Source organism: Esox lucius, chromosome 8 (assembly GCF_011004845.1).
Source record: "Esox lucius isolate fEsoLuc1 chromosome 8, fEsoLuc1.pri, whole genome shotgun sequence".
In the NCBI taxonomy this organism is placed as follows: Eukaryota; Metazoa; Chordata; class Actinopteri; order Esociformes; family Esocidae; genus Esox; species Esox lucius.
This window is the reverse complement of record NC_047576.1, coordinates 37,462,124-37,486,643: the sequence shown is the minus strand read 5'-3', so window position 1 is coordinate 37,486,643 and position 24,520 is coordinate 37,462,124. Positions and strand designations below refer to the sequence as shown.

Sequence of the window (24,520 nt, the reverse complement as noted above, 5' to 3'; positions counted from 1 at the left end):
TTTAGAGTCAGTGTTATGGGCTATTGTGGGTGACAGGAATATAACGGGATAACAGGAAGGGATAGCTTTTTCTTAGAGTAAGTTTTGTTTGGTTTTTCCTCCGTCTTGTATGGTGAACAAGGTCAGTGTTGACAGTGTTGCATTATATATTCGAAAGAGAACGTTTGTGGGGAGAAATGAACTGAAAACCAGTACTACTTGAATGCCACTTGTCAGCCTTGCTGTGCAATCAGTTGATTCAATGTTTACCCTGGAACCGCAAGGTTTAGCCCACATTTTCTAACCCTATCGGCAGAATAATGCGTTGAAGGTTTTTTCATGGAGTGGAGAATTGCTTTCTGAGATTTAGTCTACATTGCAAAACGTAATTTAAAGTCTGTTGCACATTTATGGCAGCCCCTCTCCAGCGCACTGTGCCACTGCTCGTGTGTCATAAAATCAAGCAAGAGTGCCATTCTATGGGGTCTTTAACAGTTGTTTAGATAACTGTCAGGAGTTAATCACACACACATTTTCAGCAAAAGTGGCCACCAAATGATCAGATATGGTCATTGGCCCATAGTTGTGCTAGGCTGACACCTACAGCTAGCCAAATATAAAAAACCAAAAAACATGCTTGCTACCAAAACAGAGAGCACATGCTTTCGGCAGAGCAGCAGTTATCTTCAGTGTAATGCATTAATGATGTAAGTCTATAACCAATAACTTTATCATGCTCATAAAAATAATGCTGTCCTAAAATTAACTTTCATTTACATACAAATTATCAAGTTTAGTACACAGTGACATTACTTTGACTTCATGTATAGAGCCTCCGGCTCATCGCAAGTGACCAGTAGAGGCTGCACAGCCTTCGGCCACTATCGGACCCAAGTTCTGCCGATAGCAATACTTTGTAAAACATCCTATCGGCGCTGAATATTCTACCAAATGATTAATCGATCGACCCTTTGTATGTGTATTGTCTGTAGCAGAAGGCATAATATTTGGGCTGTATATAAGGTGAAACAGCAACAATGTGAAGTTAGAACAACTCATTGCCCTTTGCTGTTTTCTTGTTCCTGTGCAATGAATACATTTAAATAGTAGTTTATTGTTGTTTCAGAGTATTCTTTAGAATTTTTCTTTAAAAGTTGACTTTTCCACAATGTTAATGCAAGATACCCGCCTTCTGTTTGTCCAGAATCTTCATGGCGTAGAACTGTTCTCTTCCACTATGTTTCACCAACATAACTCTACCGAAAGAGCCAGTGCCCAGAGTCTTCAGCCTGTCAAACTCATCCAGGCCAGTTGTGCTCTAAGAAAGAAAACACATCTGTTATATTTGACAGCAAACAGTGAAGTGACATGTAGCCAGAATAATCTCACTATTATAGCAGAGCAGTCCATGTACTAGCAGAACTCACAGACAATAACATAATATATTCATATGCATTTGGCATATATTCATTGTTTGCTTCAAAAAAGCCCAAACAAAACTATTAAGATACTAGGAAATTTTGGTGGTCGTTTTAAATATTAAGAACAGGATTGGTTTCCAGTACTATTGTGGGCTCGGGCAGCTGCTCTGTTGGGCAAGGTGGAGTTCTCTGCTCGCCCCACTGTGGTGTCAGACCAGCTATGCTCGACTGCGCCACCTGCTGGAGCCTCTGTCTCCATGGTTACGGCTGTAACGGATGGGGAGATGGACGGCTCGGCCCAGGTGATGCGTGCAGTCAGTGGCTGGCCACAGCTCCCCAGCTGCGTGCTTGCCCGCACTCTCTGTTTTACTCAGAGTGGCGTCGGCTATGCGCACTGCCGGGCTGGTTAGACAAGACGCTGAGGAAGGGGTACGCGCTGCAGTTCCACTGCCCGCCTCCCCTGTTTTCGGGGGTCGTAGAGACCGTGATGGTGTCTCCTTTGAAGGTCGCTGCCCTACAGTAGGAGATTGCGGACCTTCTGGACAAGGAAGTGGTGGAGAAGGGGCTGTACTCCCCTTACTTCCTGGTGCCCAAGAAGACGGGGGGGCATGAGGCCGATTCTGGGCCTGCGCATTTTGAAAATATTGAACGTATCTAAGAAACCATTTTACATGCTAACGACGAATTGTCTCCTGGAGTACGTGCACCCCGGGGATTTTTGCATCAGCATCGACCTGAAGTATGCCTATTTCCATGTTCCTATCCTGCCGTGCCACAGGAAGTTCCTGCGGTTTGCCTTTCAGGGCCGGGCATACGAGTACATGCGGAATCTGTTCGGATACGTGTTGGCCCCCCTCACTTTCACCAAGTGCGTGGAGGCAGCGTTGGGGCCGCTGAAGTGTCAAGGTGTCAGGGTTCTGGCCTACTTGGATGAACTTTTGGATCAGGCGCACTCGGCGGAACAGGCCGGGTTCACACGTTCAGGTTGGTGACTCAGCTCACTGGAAAAAGAGCGCTCCTCAGCCCTGTCAACTGGTGGTATTTCTGGTGCTCCAGTTATCCACGATCAGAGGCCACTCTGTGGGCCTTGGCCCACGTCCGGCTGTTACATACGGTGTCAGTGTACGCGGTCATGCCGCTCCTGGGCTTGATGTCATCAGCCCACGCGGTGGTTCCACTGGGCCTGCTGCACGAGGGGCCTTCGGCGCTGGTTCGCCCGCTTCCATCTGGATCTGGTGCGTCACCAGCGATGGTTGGTCAAGGTCCAGAGCTCTCTGGAGTCAGACCTGGCGTTCTGGAGAGTGCCGCACACTCTGCTACGTGGGGTTCCCATGGGCAGAGTGTCGTTTCAGGTCCCAGTGTTTACGGGTGCGTCCCTGACGGGCTGGGGCGGGACGTGCCAGTCAAGGGGTTTGGTCTCCATCGGAGCACCACATCAACTGGCTGGAATTGGACACGATCAGACGTGTGCTACTGCACTTCGCACCGACCCTGCAGGGTCGGGACGTGTTGGTGTGGACAGACAATCGCACTGCGGTTGCTTACTTAAACAAGCAGGGCGAGGTCAGGTCTCTGCCCCTCCACCTGTTAGCGGTGCAGATCTGGGAATGGGCGCTCGTGCACCTCAGGTCTCTGAGGGCCCTCCACATTCCCGGAGAGCTCAATGTGGGACAACGAGTGGCGTCTTGAAGGCAGTAGGGACGCCGTGGCTGATCCCTTACCGCCACGGGGCATTGACGCAGGCGAACGACATGATCAGGGCGTTCCCTGTGCCGGGTCAGCCGCTACGGGCCTGGCTCCTGAGAGGGCCAGGCTGCTGCAGCGAGACTGAGGAGGTCGCGAGGGTGGTCATTGGGGTATTTTTGCCCGCTGGTGTGAGGACGCAGGGGTTGACCCCCTCTGTTGTGACTTGGGCAGTGTCCTGTCGTTCCTGCAGCGTATGTTTGAGCAGCAAAAATCCCCTGGCACACTCAAAGTGTACGTTTGATCAATCTCAGAGTGTCATGAAGGGATCAACTGAGTGTCTTTGTTTAATCATCCCTTGGTGAAACGGTTTCTGGTCAGGTCCCGCTGTTTCCGGCCGGTGGCTCGGTGGACCTTGCCACAGTGGGATTTGGCTTTGGTTCTGGAGGCGCTGTGTGACACGCCGTTTGAACCGATTGATCAGATACAGTTGAAGATGCTGTCCCTTAAAACTGCGCTTTTGTTGGCTCTGACCTCTGCTAAGAGGGTCAGTGACCTTTGTGCGCTGTCGACGCAGCCTGGCTGTCTCTCCATCAACAGCAATGGTAGCAGGGCCGTGTTGCTCCCTAATGTTGGGGAAGTTTCTGAAGCCTGATGCATTCTTACTGATTAAAGGACTTGAGTCCCATTGTTTAGATAGGTAGAGGAATGTGGGGGATCTGGTATTTGCCAAGGGGGTATCATTGACTGGTATCAGCTGATGAAATGGTTACTCTTTATCTCCTCATCTGTATAACTCATCAGGACATCTATTGTCTGTTCGGGTTCGGTTGGAACTCTTAGAATTGAAGAAGTTACTTATGGCAGGAAGGATACGGTGGGGGAAGATAGCATTTGACTTGTGTGATAGAACAAAGGAAATGTGTTTGATTGACATGAGACAGATGGCAGCATCTTACCACACCCCTTTTTCCTATGTGATATATACGGTTGAATGAGCTATATTGAGTGAGAGACTATCCACTGTTACTTTGTAACCATCCGTACTCTGTCCTTGCAAGTATATTAAACCGTTTATTGTGTAATTGATTTCTCCTGTCTTACCTACCATTTTCATAGAACTATTTGGACTTTAGAAATTGCCATCACACTAACCAGGCCTTTCTGCACAAGGTGATCAAGGTGTCGATTTGTTCCATGAAGATGGTGTTGTGGCCGTTTTCTCCTCCTCCCCATGCGGGAGTGAGGAGAGGTTGCATCGTTTGTGTCCGGTGTGCGCTTTGCACAGTATGTGCTTTCCCACAGCTCTTTGTGTGTCACGGTGGCCCCAAGGCAAACAAACTTAAACACTTATCGGTGAAATAAGCAAGTTTCAGCACTCAACAGAAACAGTCTGTTGAATAGGCAGGCACTGAAAATTTAAATATGCAAATCACACCTCTCATGGCCATCTGCCCCATGGCTATAAAAGAGGTCAATAGGCAGGCACTGAAAATTTAAATATGCAAATCACACCTCTCATGGCCATCTGCCCCATGGCTATAAAATAGGTCGTCATACCACATTCTGCCTCCCGACATAGCTTTTTTCACAAGAAAAAATCAGTCAGTGACCGGTCAGGATATGAACCCTATGGGTGACGCTCCACTCATAGAACTGGAGTTACGAAAGTAACTGGATCGAGGGATATGTGCATGACGTGGAAGGTAATGCATGGATGGTGACCGACTTTGTTTGCTGGATTCAAAATGTTGCTAGTTAGCTAGCTAATATATTGAACTTCACACTACAACGTTAGGAGCTAATGCTAGTCGATGTTAGCATATGTAACCACACCAGACTGTTTCTGTTGAGTGCTAAAATTTGCTTATTTCACCGACACTCAAGAGGAGCGAGACACTCAGTGTGAGAGCTAGGTCTTCTCACTCAATGTGTACAAATGAGGTGCCTTACAACATTCAGGTATCATGATTGTGGATAAACTGCTCAGTTTACTGAGTGGTGCCACTACTAGAACATATCCGCTTGCTAAACGTTCAAATGTTCATTTTCAATTGTTCACCTTTCCCTGCTCTACTAAAATTAAATCTGAAGTTGATGTATAGCTGAAAGTGTATTGGAACCATCAATCAAAATAGCTTGTTTCCAAGCAAGACTGGGCTGGATGCTACTGTTGGTTATTAGCTTAAATAAGTGTTTAAGTTTGTTTACAGATATGGGTTGCTCAGTTCACAGAGTAGTGTAGAGTTCAGGAAGGTACTCTTCAAATGTAAATTAAGGTGTTACATAACACTTGCTTGCCTAAAACAAATAAGTTGGTATACATATCTCTGAATGTGTTCTCAAACATGTTTGATTATTCTTACAGGTGGAGATGTCCCTGGAGCACCCATTCATTGGTAAGAGAACCTGCACCTGCAAAGCTGGCTTGGGACAATGCAATCACCTGAAAGGACTGCTCTACACACTTGCCCACTACATTAAAATGGGGTATACATCCAGGGGCGTAGTTTATGGGGGGGATGGGGGGGAGGTAACCCCCTCAATATTCAAATCCATCAGTTACAACCCCCCCAATATTTCGACATGAGAATTACAGTAGATCAAATGAAAAGTATGAAGAATTCATATATTTTGTAACAATAATTTTTCCTACTCAAATATGAGTTTGTCATAATCAAATAGGAAAAAAAATAATAATAATACTCCCCTCCATTGAACCGATTGGTAACGCCCAAGGCGCACTTTTTCCAAAACAACGCGAGTGGAGAGCACACGAGTCACGACGACGGGTAACGTTCAAAAATGAAGAGAAGCGCTGCACAGCGGACTTTATTTAACTGCTGGTCAGAGAGGGATGTAAAAAAACAACAACCATGTACTGAGAATGAGGTATGAGAATATTGTGTAATAGCTAAGTACACACCAGTGAAACCAGATATATTTTAGCTAGCTAATCTCCATTTCAATGTATTTAACTTATAGCTCACTTATCAGTATAACAAGTTACCAAATCAGCCGTCTGTTTTGCTAGTTCATTTTTCAATAGTGTCTGTAATTATCAATGACAAAAGTATTCACATCGGTGTTTGTTTTCTTCCTAAATTAATCTGACTTTTTAACGAATTGGATGGATGAACGATTTACTGGCGGTTTCTGTACTTAAGGCGAGACACGGCAGGCAAAAACATCGTTTTTTTCACTGGTCAATGTTGAGATTTGGGGCTCTATGGGGGCTATTTGTCTTCAATAACATGACTTCTTTCAGACTTGTGGTGTAAAAAAAGTCAAAAATACACATTAGGTCTTTATTTTACTACATTTCTAGTCTATTTGAGTCTCTTGATTTCGCCTAAATTCATCAAAAGTTGTCGTTCTAAATCAACTTGCTGCTCCGTGCGATCGCTGTTTGTACCCTGTCATATCATATATCACTGGAAAGGTCTCTCTCTCATGGTGAGTGCTGTCGGGTCTAAATATGCTAATTTCCTTTTTATCAGCAAGCAATCGTCAAATTAAAATTGGGCATTTTACTCTAAAAGCGGATCTCAAGAATTTGTTGTTGGTTGTGAGAGACGCAAGCAGATATTTGGAGCTTTCATTTAAACTGTGTAATCATAATCACTGTTCTGTGCCTTTGAGCAAGTGGTGTATCTAAATTTAATGTTTACAGTTGTTCAAGAGCCCATGTGTTTCCCTTTAAAAAAATTAAATGCATTAAAATGGAATGTAAAAATCTCTAAATAAATGTCTAAATTTTGTCTCTTTCATATTTGTATATGTTGATTTTGTAATCAGTTAAAGCATATAGAAAGAAAGAAAGAAAGAAAGATGATCCAATAACAATACACATGAAAAAAAAAACAGGCAGCACACAACTTTAAACCCCCCCAATGTTCAAACCAAATCTACGCCCTTGTATACATCTGTCCCCCCAACTGCAAGCAATACATCTGTGCCTTAAGCCTGGCATGTTCCATCAAGGATATTAGGTCTCAGCCCAAGAGCAGTTAGAACTGTCGCAGTATCCAAAATCAAACCACCAATTACCAACACACCACCAAAGAAAAAAAAAGAAAACAAATGCACTCTGAGGGGATCGTCTCCAATTTGTATTGCCCTGTGCCACTTCCATTACCTACTGCTGAATTTACAGAGAATCTATGCAGAAATCTGTTTAAGTAAGAGCCAGATGTTGAAGTTACTGGAAGCTAATCTTAAGGAGCCTGCTGATCTGGTCTCCACATACTTTGGGGACATTCCACGGGGTTCTGTATTAAGTTACCAAACTCACAGTCCACTGTACATTTCCAGTGAAAATGGCCCTCAACTTCCCCTACAACCACAGCCATGTTCCTTTAGCACTGTCCTAGATGATATTGAAGCATATTACTACGGTGGTCTGGCTGTCACAGTCTGATGCAGAGCATCTAGAAATGGAAACCAGACGACAAAGCAATAGCAAGACCTGGCATCAAGTACGAGCCAAACGACTGACATCATCATCTTTCAAGAGAATCTGCTCACAGGATTTGAGACTTTGACAGTTTGGCAGCCAACATGAAAAAGAAACTTTGCACACAAACTAAAGCGATGAAGAGAGGCTTAGAAATGGAGCCAGGTGCTGCTGCTGAGTACAAAGATATCACTGTAAATTAAGTCTACCCATGTGGATTTGTGATTAACCCCTATGCCCCATACCTGTGCCTCGCCTGACAGGAAAGTGAGTGACCTTAGTGCAGCACCAACCTACGGACATCTGGAAATCAAGTGTCCAGACAAGGACAGTTTCAAAGACTGTGCATACTTGTACTGCAAGGCTGATGGAACCTACACTCTGAAGACCATCCATGAGTACTACTTCCAGATGGTTGGACAGATAAGTCCAGTATAACTGGTATGAAATTTCAAGATTTATTTTTCAAGTGCAAACAGGACCATCACCTGGAGCATGTCTACTTCAACCCTGAAGAATGGGAGAACATGAAATCTATACTTGAAATTTTTGTATTACATACCTGCCTTGTACATAAAATAATCGATGAACAGTTTAAAGAAATAGTGCTTTATTTTTCACAGGTTTTGTGACAATTATACAGTGTATAAAAAATTAAAATGTAACTGTAAAACAGCCCTTCAGTGTAATTTATATTTTATCAAACCTTTCCATAAAGAGAACTGTTCTTAAGAACAGAGGGCCTTGGAAGATATATAAGAGGGCAAAAACAGTTAATTTAGAGCCCACTAGTGTCATTGGTAAGACTATCAAATATGTAATACTCGTTGATCCTCCTAATGGCACGCTCGACATGAATGCGAAGTCTGGCTATTGCTTGTGTCTGTCTAACCTCTTCTGGGCTGAAATGTTCACTTGGGCCTAAAAAGTGTGGGATCACCAGGGAGACATTTCTGAAAGAAGGTCCTTGATGAGAAAGCCTTTATTAGCCATGACCTCATCGCCTTCCTCAAGTAAAGATAGGATCCCTGATTCTCTTATCTCCTTGTCAGATATCGAACCTGTATACAGGTCACTGACAAATGTCACTTCACCTGATGGAGAGATACCAATTAGGCTCTTAAAGGTGGTATTACCTTTGTAGTGAGAGTATATTTCAGAGTTTTGAGCTAGGTGTGTGCACATGTATTTCCATACAGTCTAATATAACTCTTGTAAGTGGGAAAGTGCTTTAGAAACAAGGAGGGATATGTTCGTTTCTCTCGAAGGCCAAATTGGAAGTGATCCTAACATGAAATGTAGGAAGCTTGTCCAGGTTACAGTTGAGTGACACATCGAAGCGCACTGCAAGGTCCTGTTCAGGAAAACCTTGCTTCAGATGACAAATAAAAAGGAAAAATAAAAAGGATTGCTAAACCCCTGCCATAGAATTTCCACATCAGCTTGCCTTAGTCACTGTGCTTGACTCCACCCTACCATGTTTTCTGCAGTAGGCTGTAGGGCTCTAAACACTGCTTTGTGTTGTAATCTGGAAAGCCTGCGTAAAACAAGTTCATATCGTCGCCCTGGAATCTTGAAAGGAGAAACTGCTTGTCTTGAAGCAGTGCTATTAATTCTGCTTAATCGTTGATGGTCTTGTGGGCGTCCTCAATTTGCTCCAGTGGCAATTCAGCATAATCATGATCAGGGTGTGGAGGGTCTTTTCACTGGAAGTGCAAGGGAAAAAAACACATATTTAGGAGAACACAATTTAAACTAGTGATCAGTCTCCAATCTGAGGTAATTCACATGTATACTTCCATGAAGTGCCTAAAGGGAAAGAACTATTACTACTAAATGTTGTAATCAAAGCTCTTATATGTATCTAAATAGTTAGCTAGCGGTGACAATATCATTAACTAGTTACCACAAAGCCAGCTATCTGCACATCTAGTGGTGATTAACATGCTATTTAGCAACTAGATGTGCAGATAGTTGGCTAGCTATACTCACCATAGGTAACTGGACCATGTAAGTTTGCTAGTGAGTTAGGACCGGGTAGCTAACAGAGGTTAGCTTGCAAGCTACTGGGTTAGCTATCTAATTAAGCTATCAACTTTGCTTACCATTGACAAACAGCAATATAGGTAACTACTATGCTTCAACTTACGCTTCTCTACTGCTATCTCTTTTTAACAAATGTTAAATGTCAATGTTTATAATGGTATTGTTACATTTGCGAACCATCCCAAGTCACCTAGCTGACACACAAACTAGCACAGCTAAACATAAATAGCTCAATGGCTTTAATTGGTCTGTATATGTTATAACTCAGTTTCAACAAAAATGTCAGTTGGAACCTTATAATTCTAAGCTCACGTAATATTGATAAGGCACTTTTCATGGAACCCAGTGTAGGGAATAAAACATGTTCTGCTCAGGGATACACTTATTTACCTCAACTCATTGGAATTCAAATCAACCTGCAGGACTTCTTCTTCACCAACGGCAGTGGTTGCATGACTGGAAAGCATTACACAGAAAATGTGTAACATGAAAATCAGTCCAAAATACATATTGTGGAATTTAACCTTGAAATACCTTGTAGTCCAGGCAAACAAAGTTGGCACGACACCCTTCTTCAACTTTCACATGCCAGCCAGTGTCTTCAAGAAAGACTCTTATGTGAAGTGATCTAAACATACTTTTGTGTCCACGTGGATCTGTAATGTTGGATATAAAATGTATTTTACTGTTTTATAGTTACTAATGATGTATGTTAAAACGAGAGGACAGTTTCGGGTTAATCAAGACGTAGCTATTTAGGCTTACATCTTACCTTGAAATGGCGACCAGGATCTCTTCTTATTTTTGAATATATTCACAGCAAAGTACAGGATCTTTTGAGAAACAATGGAAGGTTTGACCTTTAAAAGATGTCTTTCTTTTGGAAAAGGTACATTTGGGAAGGCAGAAGTGAGTCGACATTGCTGGTATCCAGTGGTCCAATGCTATTTCCGTACTCCTCAGCCTCATTTTGGTTTTAAGAGGGTGACGTAGGTGAATAAGGCGAATAGAACATTGATGGTGACAGGCCAACTGAACAATATTTCTCACTGCCAGAGTATGTTTGCAGAGTGAAAATGGAATGGAGTGAGGAGTATGCATAATTTGGCTTGAGGTTTGACATGTTGGAGTGGCGGGTATTTGTGCTGCTCCTGGTATGTTCTGGTAGCGCTCAGCCATGAGTTCTAAACATGAGTTCTTTGATCGTTAAATTAAGGCTCTTATTGAAAAGTAATCACTGTAGCATAACACCCTAATGACCAATGATAAACATTAAACTATGATGACAATTTAAGGTGCACCTATTTCGGTAACACACTTTGAGATACCCAAAACATGAATATTACAGCAAATACAGTACCAGTCAAAAGTTTGGACACATACTCAAACAAGTATTTTCCACATTGTCAAATAATAGTGAAGACATAAAAACTATGAAATAAAATGGAATCTTGTATTCATCTTTTTCTTTACAAAATGTATTTATACTTTGGAATCTTTGAAGTAGCCACGCTTTGCCTTGATGACTGGGGTTGGTGCTGGTACGGTCTATCACTGGTATAGAGAGTACTGAGATACTATTTACGTAGGCACCAGCGACATTCTGTTTTAAGTAAGAGCCATCTGTTTTTCATTAGGGCACTTTACTTTCTGGATGAAAGGTGTCGAGGTGTGTTGTACATTCCATTAGCTTTGCACAGTTCAATTATTGTTTCATTACTGAATATGCAATCTCTGCAGTGAAATTAAAGCTGTTATGTTTGTTCTCCCAGCTCGTCAAGTACTAAGCTTTTCACCCCCAGCAGCAAATTTGCCCTGGCAGCATATGGGTGAAAACGCTGGAGGTATTTAATACCTTGCGCTAAACTAAGTGTTACATTTAAGTCCAATTCATTAAATGTATGCAATAATTTCAAACATGGGCTGCCCTTTGTCACCGGTTCTGTTCGTAATTTTTATGGACAGAATTTCTAGGCGCAGCCAGGGGCCGGAGGGTGTCAGGTTTGGGGACCACACGATTTCGTCTCTGCTCTTTGCAGATGATGTTGTCGTGTTGGCCCCTTCTAACCAGGACCTTCAGCATGCACTGGGACGGTTTGCAGCCGAGTGTGAAGCGGTGGGGATGAAAATCAGTACCTCCAAATCCGAGGCCATGGTCCTCAGTCGGAAAAGGGTGGCTTGCCCACTTCAGGTTGGTGGAGAGTGCCTGCCTCAAGTAGAGGAGTTTAAGTATCTAGGGGTCTTGTTCACGAGTGAGGGAAGGATGGAACGAGAGATTGACAGACAGATCGGTGCAGCTTCTGCAGTAATGCAGTCGATGTATCGGTCTGTCGTGGTGAAGAAAGAGCTGAGCCGCAAGGCGAAGCTCTCGATTTACCAGTCAATCTACGTTCCTACTCTCACCTATGGTCATGAGCTTTGGGTCATGACCGAAAGGACAAGATCCCGGATACAGGCGGCCGAAATGAGCTTTCTCCGCAGGGTGGCCGGGCAATCCCTTAGAGATAGGGTGAGAAGCTCGGTCACCCGGGAGGAGCTCAGAGTAGAGCCGCTGCTCCTCCACATCGAGAGGGGTCAGCTGAGGTGGCTTAGGCATCTTTTTCGGATGCCTCCGGAACGCCTTCCTGGGAAGGTGTTCCGGTCCCGTCCCACCGGGAGGAGACCCCGGGGAAGACCTAGGACACGCTGGAGGGACTATGTCTCCCGGCTGGCCTGGGAACGCCTCTTTGTCCCCCCGGAAGAGCTAGAGGAAGTGTCTGGGGAGAGGGAAGTCTGGGCATCCCTGCTTAGACTGCTGCCCCCGCGACCCGGCCCCGGATAAGCGGAAGAAGATGGATGGATACAGTGTATTACCATTAGCATATTAGGCTATGTTATGCTATGTCATATTGTTCCTGAGCATTTACTGCCAATTGGGTCACGTCAGCATAGTAGATTTCAGTTCATAATGTCCTTATATGTAACCAATTGTCTGTGATTTGGCTATGACATCTTATGGCCTATTCATCCCCATATTTTGCCCTGAATAACCAACAGTGATTCAGGAGGTCCCTCTGGCTCTTGACCCCCACTGTGACGCCATCATCTGACTGTCCATTTCAGAGATTTCCCAGAATTCGATAAGTCTCCCCCTTCTTTCTCCTATTCCTTTCTACTCTTTTCCTTTCTACTCCTGCCAACTGTTTGCTTACTATCTATGTGTGTAAGGAGGCATAGATACCACATATGATCTAACATCATATGTGGTGATCTAACATATGATACAAACACCATATATGATGGTAGATCACCACATAATATGCAAACACTACATATGATGTTAGATCAAATATCATGCAAACACCACATATGTTATATCACCACATGATGCAAACACCACATGTTAGATCATTGGACCCGCCTCCTTGTGGCACCTCCTGTTAGTACCTTTATGAAGGAAAGCAAATTTTCCATCATGTGCAACATTCCTGGGAGTGTGTAACCCTTATATTAATCCCTTTTTCACTGTTGTATGTTCTAGAAACTTGAAAATTCATAATGTGTCCAAAGTGGCCAATTTGGCACAAAGTGGCCAATCTGGAAAGGACATTTTGGGCTTGCTTTACAAATGACTAAGTTGATAATTTAATTTTATATCAAATGGCCATAAAACTTTACCCAGATTCTGCAGACATCTAGTAGATCAAGTGGAAAGTTCCTTCAGGTTACTATTCCATGTTTGGCCTTCCCCACTGCAACTCAAACATGAGGAATTTTGTACAAAAAAACGCATGTTTTTGGTTTGTTTTTTCTTCTGCCAAATCTATTGTGTTATACTTTCCTGCATTCATTTATAATTCCTGCAAACTACAGAGTGTCTTCTTTCAAATGGTACCAGGTCATGAGCTACAAGCATTTAGATTTGGGTACATCATTTTAGGCGGAAATTGACTTTTTTGGCCTTATCCCTGACAGGTTAATGTAGATTTCCAGAGACTCCAGAATGAAAACCAAGCTCTTGAGGGAGGAGAACCAAGCCCTGAGGGAAGGCAATGCACGAGCAGGTGAGAACATGCACTCTTTCTTAAGTTGTACTTTTTTGTGTGTAATGTTGGTTCAGAATTACCATATGCCTTTCATTTTGTAGCTTCGGATGACAGTTGGGACAATGTTGAAGACGTGTGCTCGCACTGGGCAATCAGGTACAACTTGTGGTTCACCTGTGGTTCTTAGTTAAATTCCCACTGGGGCCACCTGTACATGTAGTATAACTAGATATAAATATCATAGTTTAGTATTTGAGGGACCAGGACTGACTACTTTATTATTTTATTCTGGGAACCCCTGTAAGTGCGTTACGCGATACCTGAAAGGAGCATCTGACCGTGAAGGCGGAAAAAGGCGCCGCACAGCTGAGAGGGACCCACAGCCGACCCCTTAAACCTAGGCTGACTTCTGACAGCCCAGCATCACTGACAACTGGAACACTTTCTTTATCCTGCAGTCAGTAACATCAAGAAGCCAGAAGTGCCAGACTACACTCACCAAATCCACCCTGTTCACTGTGGAAATTACTTTTTTCTTAGTATTTTAACTTTAGAATTGGCTTATTTCATTCCGTCAGTGCTTAACGATTCTATTATAGTTTGTAAATCCTATTTCATACCTGTTACTTGAAATTGCACATTAACTAGAACCAAAATTCTACTTTCGTTCCATCAGTGTGCTTAACTGTTATTCTATTAATAATAGCTTGGAAATACTATTTCATACCACTGATACTTGATATTGCACATTACCTGGTACCAAATATTCTACTTACTGTTTTTAACATGAGCTTTTTTCATTCAGTCACAGTGCTTAACTGTTATTCTATTGTTAAATATAGCTTGTAAATCCTTGTGCCACAGGTCAGCATTGCAGTTATAATGGTCTGTTCTACTACAGTATTTACCTCCGTATTTTTATATATATGTCAAGTTTTGTTTATCACAGATACAAGAGACACAGATCTTATTACAGCACAGTGTAAATCTTGTGCTCCAGGTCAGCAATGCCATTATAATGGTCTATTCTACTCCAGAACTTTACTCTAAACTATTACCACTTATCCTATTGTTAGAAATGGCTTGAAAATGTGATGTTATACCTCGATTTATTTGGTATCCTGCACATTCTTTGGTACCAAATATCCTCATTACTTGGGAAAAAAAGGCAGTTTTTTTTTGTAAGGAAGTTTTTTTTTAACCAAAATGTAATTGGAAACCTGCATGTTCTGTAGTGTGTGTATTTATATATTTTTTTCTGCCTGTTATTTATATTTCAGTGATCTGACTCATCTTGTTTCAATGACAGTTACTGTACTTTAAAATGTGGGATTAACTGTTTGACGCGTACGGTCACACCAGTGTGATCAGGCTAGAGTGGTCCCTGAAGCGTACGATCACACTGGTGTGATTAGAACGTCATGTTTAGAACGCACCATTAGCATGCCTAGCTACAAGTAACGTAACAATGGCTGGTCAGACCGCGCTGTTATTTACTCATATTTAGCTCAAACAGTGTTTATAACTTTATTTCCAGATTGTAATTGTTTCAAGACCATACTATGATATTAACCAGGTAGAAAGCATTCAAATCGGGACAAGTAGTGTTACTTACGTACCAACAGACAGCCAACACTAATACACAAAAACGAATTATATTAGCGACTACTACCGATCAAAACCATTGCAAAAACTTTCTAGAAGTTACGTTACCCGTTGTATGCATTTTATATAATTTATTCATTTTCACTGCACTGAATTACTGGTCACGATTTGTTAGCTAGCGGGCAGCTGACGTTTGCTAGCGGTTAGCTGACGTTTTCTAGCTAGCTACAGTTATAAATCAACCAACTTTTGCAGCTCTTAGAATTCGAGTCAAGGAGAGAAGCTTGCAATGCAATGCATAAAGTGTTCCTTACCTAGCAAGGTGACTGTTCAAATGCTGGCGTGAGTTCAAATGCTGGAGAGAGTACTGAAGTCATGCACAAAAAAACTCACGCTGGGGGGTCGGTAAGGAATATTTGAAACTCACGCATGAAAAGGTTAAAACGCCAAATGGAAATTTGTCTGGTTTGCTCAATCATTATTCTTGATAAACTGCATGCTATAACTATTAAATATATATATATATACATAAAAGTGGCAGATCGCTCAAAAATAGCGTTTGCCGCGGAATGTCCGCCTTCGGTATAACGGCGGCTGAATGGCGGTTGGCCCGCGGGCCGGCTGCAGAACGAAGGCGGCTGGCGGTGAGCCGGCAAACGTGTTTGCAATTACGACATTCTGACGCTTCTACTGTCTCTGGAGGACCGCCTCCGGCCCGCCGACTCATTGCTATCTGGGACATTACCTCAGTTACCCAAAAGTAAACCACAAAGTATCCTTTTACATCACAAACACCTGCGCTAATGAGTACAACCTAAATTAACAAATATAGTGACTTATTTGTGCGCAGAGCAAGTCATTTTTGTTTTTTAACTTTTCACCACAAACGCTGCCATGTTGAGTGATGTCAAACCTAACATTACTTCTCGGAGCTCCTTAAAAAGCGTTCAGGTGTATTGTCCGGTATTTTCCCCACTCGAGGTTGGAACTTTTCCACCTCCCAGTTGCTCATGAACACACCTTCCAAAACAGAGAGGTTTGATTCAGGTAAGCACTAAATACGTCCACTATCTATCGAAAACTAGCTAGCTTGCTTGCTTGCTTACCTGCATATAGTCCGTTCTTGTGGTTGTTTTAAGTTATAAACTACAAACAAACTCAAGAACCACAAACTGCTGACCGTGATATTTTGACAGTAGCAGGAGCACAAAGGCCATGGTGGCCGTAGGGCATGTAATGATTTTCGGCACAACGACATGGCCGTCGTGAAATTCCTACGCCGGTGCTTTGCCAATACCCAATTTAATGTAAAATCACGATTATTTTTTTCACAATAATTTATTGATATTTTGATCTCTATAATCAATGTTTCTTTTTTATGCTGTCGACAGCCTTCATTTAAATCACTGTAGTGTCTGCTGAACGGGCATGTTTCTTTAACAGTAATATTTGTTTAAATAACACAAAATCTACCTGATAAAAGACTGTTACTGTATTCCCATGGATGTCGTATTCCCAAATGCTAGCGCCAAAGCGGCCACGACTTTTTACATTAGACGACATTGTTTATGTGTTGTTTGGTTAAAAACATCCTTGCTCTTTGAAAGCGATAAAGATGTCAAGGTGAGTAAGAAAAACTGTGGCTATAAGTTTAGAGTTTTATATATTTTATTTTGTGAAATGTTAGTAAAATCTTTTAGATGACAACAGCTACCCTGTCGGGATAACTTGATAGACAAGCACATCAGCTGTGGAGGACATTTTTTTGCTTAACTCAGTCTTGTAAAGGAAAGCGTTGCAGTAGCTGTGTAATCTGCTAACTAGTTGTTTTCTCGCGTTTCTTCCGATTTCATTCATTGCTAAGTAGACAACTAATTGTCCAGTTTGTTTAGTCTGTCAGACTAAAATGAAAGAGGTCTGCCTGGAAATGTGTTTGCTTGTGGAGCAACAAGCTATCACTTTCACTAGCTGGCCAAGAGTAGAGGCAGTAATGTATGCACTTCGCTGATGAGGATGTCACTTGATCGTGATGACTTGCCTTATGCTTACTTTATTATGATCTGCTTGTGCTGTATCTGTTTGTGTTGCCATTATCCAGCAACTTTGCACAGCCATTGAAGAGGAGTGGACCAACATTCCACAGGCCAAAATCAATATCCTGATCAACTCTTGCCTTATGCTTACTTTATGATCACATTAGCGGTACAGACCTAATTTGACTGATGGCTCCCCAGTGAGCAATCGATGGCGGGTCCCCAGTGTTTTGCTGCTGGTAGGCTGCAGGAGGTTATAATGTCATACAGCCAGCGGGCCATCAGCTTTTGCCACTTTTCTCATGATCTCAATTTGCATAAGCTAATTTGCATCTCAGACGGCTTTCCACCAACGGCCGGCTGCGTTACATTGGTGGCTAGCCGCCGAAGAGAGGGCGTGCGCTGTGATTTGCTGTATCTGCTTGTTTTGCCATTTTCTTCCAGAAGAGATGCTATTGTACACCTTTTATTCTTGTACTGATTATTTGTATTAACTTTAGTAAACCTAGTGTACAGAATTTTGGTCAACATTGGTAGTTTATAAATAAAATAGACTTTGACTTTTGCACTATTGTGTAAAGGACCTTTGTGTAGATATGTCCAGTAAACACATAGAAACAGCCGTCTCTCGCCATTGCTTACCATAATATTTTCCCAAAATTATGGCCATTTTCCACTGCATGGTACTCGCCTATAGCCTCAACTTTAATGCTTCATGGGGGAAAGGTCTTTACTGTGTTTAAACACCGCCGTGTCCGTAGATGGCGCTATAGCGAATTTTAATTGCACGTAAGTCAAGACAATCGCCATTTTGCCAGGAATCCCACGCTGTAGTATGACTTGGTTTTTTCGTTCAGGAACAATTCTTGTTCAAAATGTGTAAGGTATAAGCTATATTACAGGAGCCATAAGGAAGAATCCTTCCAACCGGGATGCCACTGACGAGGCTGTCCAGAACCAGGTCCCCAGGTACCAGAAAGGGGCCGCTGACCGTGCAGGTGGGAGATGTCGTGGCGGTACAAGGGACCTGCCACGACATCTCCCAGCACAACTAATATCCAGCACAACTAATATTGCTGCTAAGCTGCAGTACTGTATTTCTTTTTTTTTTTACTGCTGCTATGTACATTGTTATATGTATATTTAAAAATTGCATTATTCTCTTAATATTTTTATAGCTCTGTGTGAATGTTTTTAATTCTGACTGTAGTTGTAGTGTTATGCCACCATTCATAAGCTTATTGCACTGATGTATCTATGATTCTATAACTATTGATTGCTGCTAGGTCATACTTTTGTATATTACTGTAATTCTAGCCCTTGTTTATTTTGTATTGTATTATGTTTATTTTGTACTTTTACATTCAAATACTGTAATTTTACTATCTGTTGCTGGACAAGTTTTCTTGCACTATTTAATTTTGTAATTTGTTTATTTCAATTCATTTGCACATGTTTATTTTGTATGCTTGCTGTATAATGCATGTTTTTTTTTTGTATGCATCTTGCACTATTTGAAATAGATTGTTTAGATTTTATTCAGTTCATTGTCATTTGTGATATGACCAAAATTATTATATATAAAACCTAATATTAGGGCGTGAGGCATCCCGCTGGGTTTAGTGCATAAAAGCGTCTAGCCGCCGTCGGGTGCCACTGGTGAGCCGCTGATCAGGGTATTGTTAAAAGGCATTGTAATGAAAGCGATGCACAATATAAAAAAACATGGCCTTTTATTGTGGCCAGCCTAAGGCACAGCTGTGTAATAATGCTGTCTAATCAGCATCTTGATAAGCCACACCTGTGAGGTGGATTGATTATCTGGGCAAAGGAGAAATGCTCACTAACACAGATTTAGGCATATTTGTGAACAATATTTGAGAGAAATAGGCCTTTTGTGTACATAGAGAAAGTCTTAGATCTTTGAGTTCAGCTCATGATAAATGGGGGCAAAAACAGAAGTGTTGCATTTATAATTTTGTTCAGTGTATTAATCAGAAAGATCTCCGTTCACATGTTTGGATGTCTGACAAATCAAAGGCAGGTTTTGGTGGCTAATCCAGATTTGTAACCAATTGTTCTCACTGTATATGCTGCCTCTTGGGGATGTCATTGGGAATCAGAATGTAAATTTTTTTGCGCTATGCAGACGACACATGGTATATTTTGATTAAACGTGGCAAAGCCCCAAAATGCCCTACACTGGAAGCATATGCTTCAAACATAAAGACGTGGTTGATATCTTTTTAGTTTTAAACTTACAAAATTAAATGCTCTGTTTAGGACCCAAGAAACATAGATTTGTTGTCAGATCTCACAGTGAACCTCGGCTGTGGTAGTCAAATCCCAAAAAACTGAGACTTTGGCATAACTCTGACCATGATCTCTCTTTTGATAAACATATAAAATATATTTCTAGTTCAATTTCTTTCCCATTATTTGAACATAAATAAACTTAAATTAGTGCTAAACCCCAGCGGTGTCCCCAGAATTGTTTTCTTTCAGGAATTCTATCATCCTGTTGTAGTATATAGGCTAGTTGAAAACTACAGCAACAACTACAAATTAAAGCTGCAAGCAGCATTTAGCGGTTTTCAGCATTGAAACTACTACAAGCCAGAAGGCACATATTTTCAGCTTACATCCCTTGTTGCAATATGGTTTTTCCTCTCCTAAAGTGCCCCCCTGTGGCCAACTTGAAACATAATTGACTCAAAGTAAAATCACAACCCTGATCATGTGTACCAAATGTAATCTCACTGAGTGAAAAAGAACAACAGATATTGTGTAATGGCTGTTATGCTGCCGCTGTTTGGCTCAATTGAATTTACTTGCATGTTACATTGTAATGATTTTCAGGACATTTCCGATAAAGATGGATACTTCAGAAGTCTGACGCTATAAGAGCAATACAACACCTTAAGCACAAAACAATGCAACTAGGTAGTTGTTTGAAATTTTCAGAATATAATAAATATAGCCTAATCGTATATTAAATATAACTGAATGGAAATTTCAGTCTTCCCCAGTGCAGAGCATATTAATGAATTCAACTTTTGCTTGTTGTAAGATGGGGTCTGAACAGATAATCATTATCATTTTCAAAGGTATCTTCACTTCAGTATGTGTATTAACATCAATGATTAGGCAAACTATTTATCTTAGAATTGTTTAATTTTGATGATCAAAAGGTGGCAACAATAAAATCAATATCTTTCCAGATTTTTATTTATTTGGAAAATACCCTCCCTATTCTTACAGTAACAATATGTTGACTTTGCTAGGGCATGGGCATATAGCCTACAGGCCCATGTGTTGTTGTTAAATTACAACTCAGATTTTAATTTAACTGCCACATCTCCAATTTAAAGATGCAATTAATAAGTTTAGCCCTCAGAAGTGGAATTGTAGAAACAAATGAAAACAGAGAAATGACTTAACCACTGAGAATGGATTGTCTACTGAGGCTTGAACTCAACACCCTCTCTACAAAAGGCACATTTTTAATAGCTAAAGCATTGGCTATATAAGGTTCATGTCACCAGAAAGATATAAGGTGAACTAACACTCGTTTAGACTGAGGCTCTTTTAGCAATTACTTCTGACTAAATAATTAGTGGAATGCAGTGTTGCATTCCACTAAACATTTGCTTATATTAGCAAGTCATTGTACATTATATTAGCAAGTCATTGAAAACAGAATTAACTTAGTTACATGAGCATAGATTAGCTACTGAGGCTTGAAAGCATGACACCATCTCTAAAAAGGTCATATTATTATTAACTAAACCGTCATGTCATGTCATGTCATCTTCTTCCGCTTATCCGGGGCCGGGTCGCGGGGGCAGCAGTCTAAGCAGGGATGCCCAGACTTCCCTCTCCCCAGACACTTCCTCCAGCTCTTCCGGGGGGACACCGAGGCGTTCCCAGGCCAGCCGGGAGACATAGTCCCTCCAGCGTGTCCTAGGTCTTCCCCGGGGTCTCCTCCCCGGTGGGACGGGACCGGAACACCTTCCCAGGAAGGCGTTCCGGAGGCATCCGAAAAAGATGCCCAAGCCACCTCAGCTGACCCCTCTCGATGTGGAGGAGCAGCGGCTCTACTCTGAGCTCCTCCCGGGTGACCGAGCTTCTCACCCTATCTCTAAGGGATCGCCCGGCCACCCTGCGGAGAAAGCTCATTTCGGCCGCCTGTATCCGGGATCTTGTCCGTTTCGGTCATGACCCAAAGCTCATGACCATAGGTGAGAGTAGGAACGTAGATTGACTGGTAAATCGAGAGCTTCGCCTTGCGGCTCAGCTCTTTCTTCACCACGACAGACCGATACATCGACTGCATTACTGCAGAAAACCACACTGTTCCTCCTGAATCCGAGGTTCTACTATCGGCCGTATTCTCCTCTCCAGAACCCTGGCATAGACTTTCCCGGGGAGGCTGAGAAGTGTGATCCCCCTATAGTTGGAACACACCCTCCGGTCCCCCTTCTTAAAAAGAGGGACCACCACCCCGGTCTGCCATCCCAGAGGCACTGTCCCCGACCGCCACGCGATGTTGCACAGGCGTGTCAACCAAGACAGCCCCACAACATCCAGAGACTTGAGGTACTCAGGGCGGATCTCATCCACCCCTGGTGCCTTGCCACCGAGGAGTTTCTTGACCACCTCGGTGACTTCAGCCCGGGTGATGGACGAGTCCACCTCTGATACCTCATCCTCTGCTTCCTCAATGGAAGAAGTGACAGCGGGATTGAGGAGATCCTCGAAGTACTCCTTCCACCGCCCGACGACATCCTCAGTTGAGGTCAACAGCTGCCCACCTCTACTGTAAACAGCGTTGGTAGGGCACTGTTTCCCTCTCCTGAGGCGCCGGATGGTTTGCCAGAATCTCTTCGAGGCCAGCCGATAGTCCTTCTCCATGGCCTCACCGAACTCCTCCCAGGCCCGAGTTTTTGCCTCCACAACCACCCGGGCTGCAGCCCGCTTGGCCTGTCGGTACCCGTCAGCTGCGTCAGGAGTCCCACAAGCCAACCAGGCCTGATAGGATTCCTTCTTCAGCTTGACGGCATCCCTTACTTCCGGTGTCCACCACCGGGTTCGGGGATTGCCGCCTCGACAGGCACCGGAGACCTTACGGCCACAGCTCCGAGCGGCCGCTTCGACAATGGCGGTGGAGAACATGGTCCACTCGGACTCAATATCTCCAGCCTCCCTCGGGATCCAGTCGAAGCTCTGCCGGAGGTGGGAGTTGAAGATCTCTCTGACAGGAGACTCGGCCAGACGTTCCCAGCAGACCCTTACAGTACGCTTGGGCCTGCCGAGTCTGTCCAGCTTCTTCCCCCGCCATCGGATCCAACTCACCACCAGGTGGTGATCAGTTGACAGCTCCGCCCCTCTCTTCACCCGAGTGTCCAAGACATACGGCCGCAGGTCAGATGAGACGACAACAAAGTCGATCATCGACCTGCGGCCTAGGGTGTCCTGGTGCCACGTGCACTGATGGACACCCTTATGCTTGAACATGGTGTTCGTTATGGACAAACTGTGACTAGCACAGAAGTCCAATAACTGAACACCACTCGGGTTCAGATCAGGGGGTCCGTTCCTCCCAATCACGCCCCTCCAGGTGTCACTGTCGTTGCCCACGTGGGCGTTGAAGTCCCCCAGTAGAACGATAGAGTCCCCAGTCGGAGCACTTTCCAGCACCCCTCCCAGAGACTCCAAGAAGGTCGGGTACTCTGCACTGCCGTTCGGCCCGTAGGCACAAACAACAGTGAGAGACCTATCCCCGACCCGTAGGCGCAGGGAAACGACCCTCTCGTTCACCGGGGTAAACTCCAACACATGGCGGCAGAGCTGGGGAGCTATAAGCAAACCCACACCAGCCCGCCGCCTCTCACCATGGGCAACTCCAGAGTGGTGAAGAGTCCATCCTCTCTCAAGGAGTGTGGTTCCAGAGCCCAAGCCGTGCGTAGAGGTGATCCCGACTACCTCTAATCGGAACCTCTCAACCTCACGCACTAACTCAGGCTCCTTCCCCGCCAGCGAGGTGACATTCCACGTCCCTAGAGCTAGTTTCCGTGTCCAGAGATCGGGTTGTCTAGGCCCCTGCCTTCGACTGCCGCCCGATCCTCTTCGCACCGGCCCCTTATGGTCCCTCCTGTGGGTGGTGAGCCCATACTAAACCGTATGTTATAATATTCATGTCACCAGAATTATTTTATATGGACTAACGTTAGCTTAAACTGAGGTTAGTTAACCATATTTCCGTTAGCTAACATTACTAGCTAGCTAATGTTGTTAGCATTTATCGCTAACGTTAGTATTTTTTTATAGACTCTGCTAGCTAGTTTTGTTTAATGAAATAATAATGGCAACGTTGCATTCTACTAAATATTTGCCTATAGTAGCAAGTCATTGAACAAATGAAAACAGTGGATTAATTTAGCTACTGAGCATAGATTAGCTTCTGAGGCTGGAAAACATGAAACCATATCTAAAACGCAAATTATTAATAGCTAAACTGTTATTTGAGATAGAGTAACTAGCATTGTTGCTATTTTAGTGCCCTTGCTAGCTGTTCTTCTGGATTAAATTATCATGGCAACATAGCATTCCACTAAATATTTGACGGGTAGGGGTGCAACTATTCCCCAAATCCTCGATGCGATTGGACCCTCCTGAGATTTGAACCTGGATTGCCCCTGTGAAAGGTTGTGTCTTTAACCACTATGCCAAATAGCTATACATCTATCTATTGTTGGTATAGCCTAAGCATTAACATCACATCAAGTTTGAATATTTCTTTAGACACCATTGTGTTAAACTTAATAACACTTCTTAATAAGCTTTTCTCCACCACAAATACTATCTATGAACTGTATAATTGGCTTTTGCCACTAGCCGTTTTAACAGATTATTAGCCATTCGTGAATGACATTGAAAATGCATCAGATATAGACGGCATATAATAGTAAACAATTTCATTTTAGGCTTATAACGTAGCTACTGAAGGTTTTAGCTAGTTTTTGTCTGTAGTTTTTTATTAAATTTACCTCCACCACAAGTAGTGTCTATGAACTATGGCTTTTGCCACTGGCTGTTTTAACAAATTATTAGCCAGACTTACTAGTATCTACTAACTTTCTAGGAATAGCCATAAGAATTTAGCAATTGCTAATGAGACTGAAGATGAACTTTTCCCTCTCTCTCATCTTCATCCGCTTATCCGGTATCGGGTCGCGGGGGCAGCAGCTCCAGCAGGGGGCCCTAAAGTTC

The 24,520-nt window shown here is 43.1% G+C and overlaps 1 protein-coding gene and 1 long non-coding RNA gene across 3 annotated transcripts in view; both read right to left on the bottom strand.

Annotated features, from left to right (window-relative positions):
• The window catches only part of prkacba (protein kinase, cAMP-dependent, catalytic, beta a), a 207,692-nt gene that overhangs the window by 132,280 nt on the left and 50,892 nt on the right, over positions 1-24,520 (bottom strand). For both annotated transcript variants that reach the window (XM_029121453.2, XM_029121454.2), the window contains exon 3: positions 1,169-1,297. In XM_029121453.2, coding sequence (XP_028977286.1) covers positions 1,169-1,297 — 129 coding nt within the window. The remainder of the gene's footprint in view (positions 1-1,168; positions 1,298-24,520) is intronic.
• Positions 8,219-10,939, bottom strand: LOC105008846. Its single transcript, XR_827706.3, has 3 exons — positions 10,120-10,939; positions 9,976-10,041; positions 8,219-9,245 (listed from the first exon to the last, which is right to left on the bottom strand). It is a non-coding gene; the product is annotated as an uncharacterized LOC105008846 (long non-coding RNA).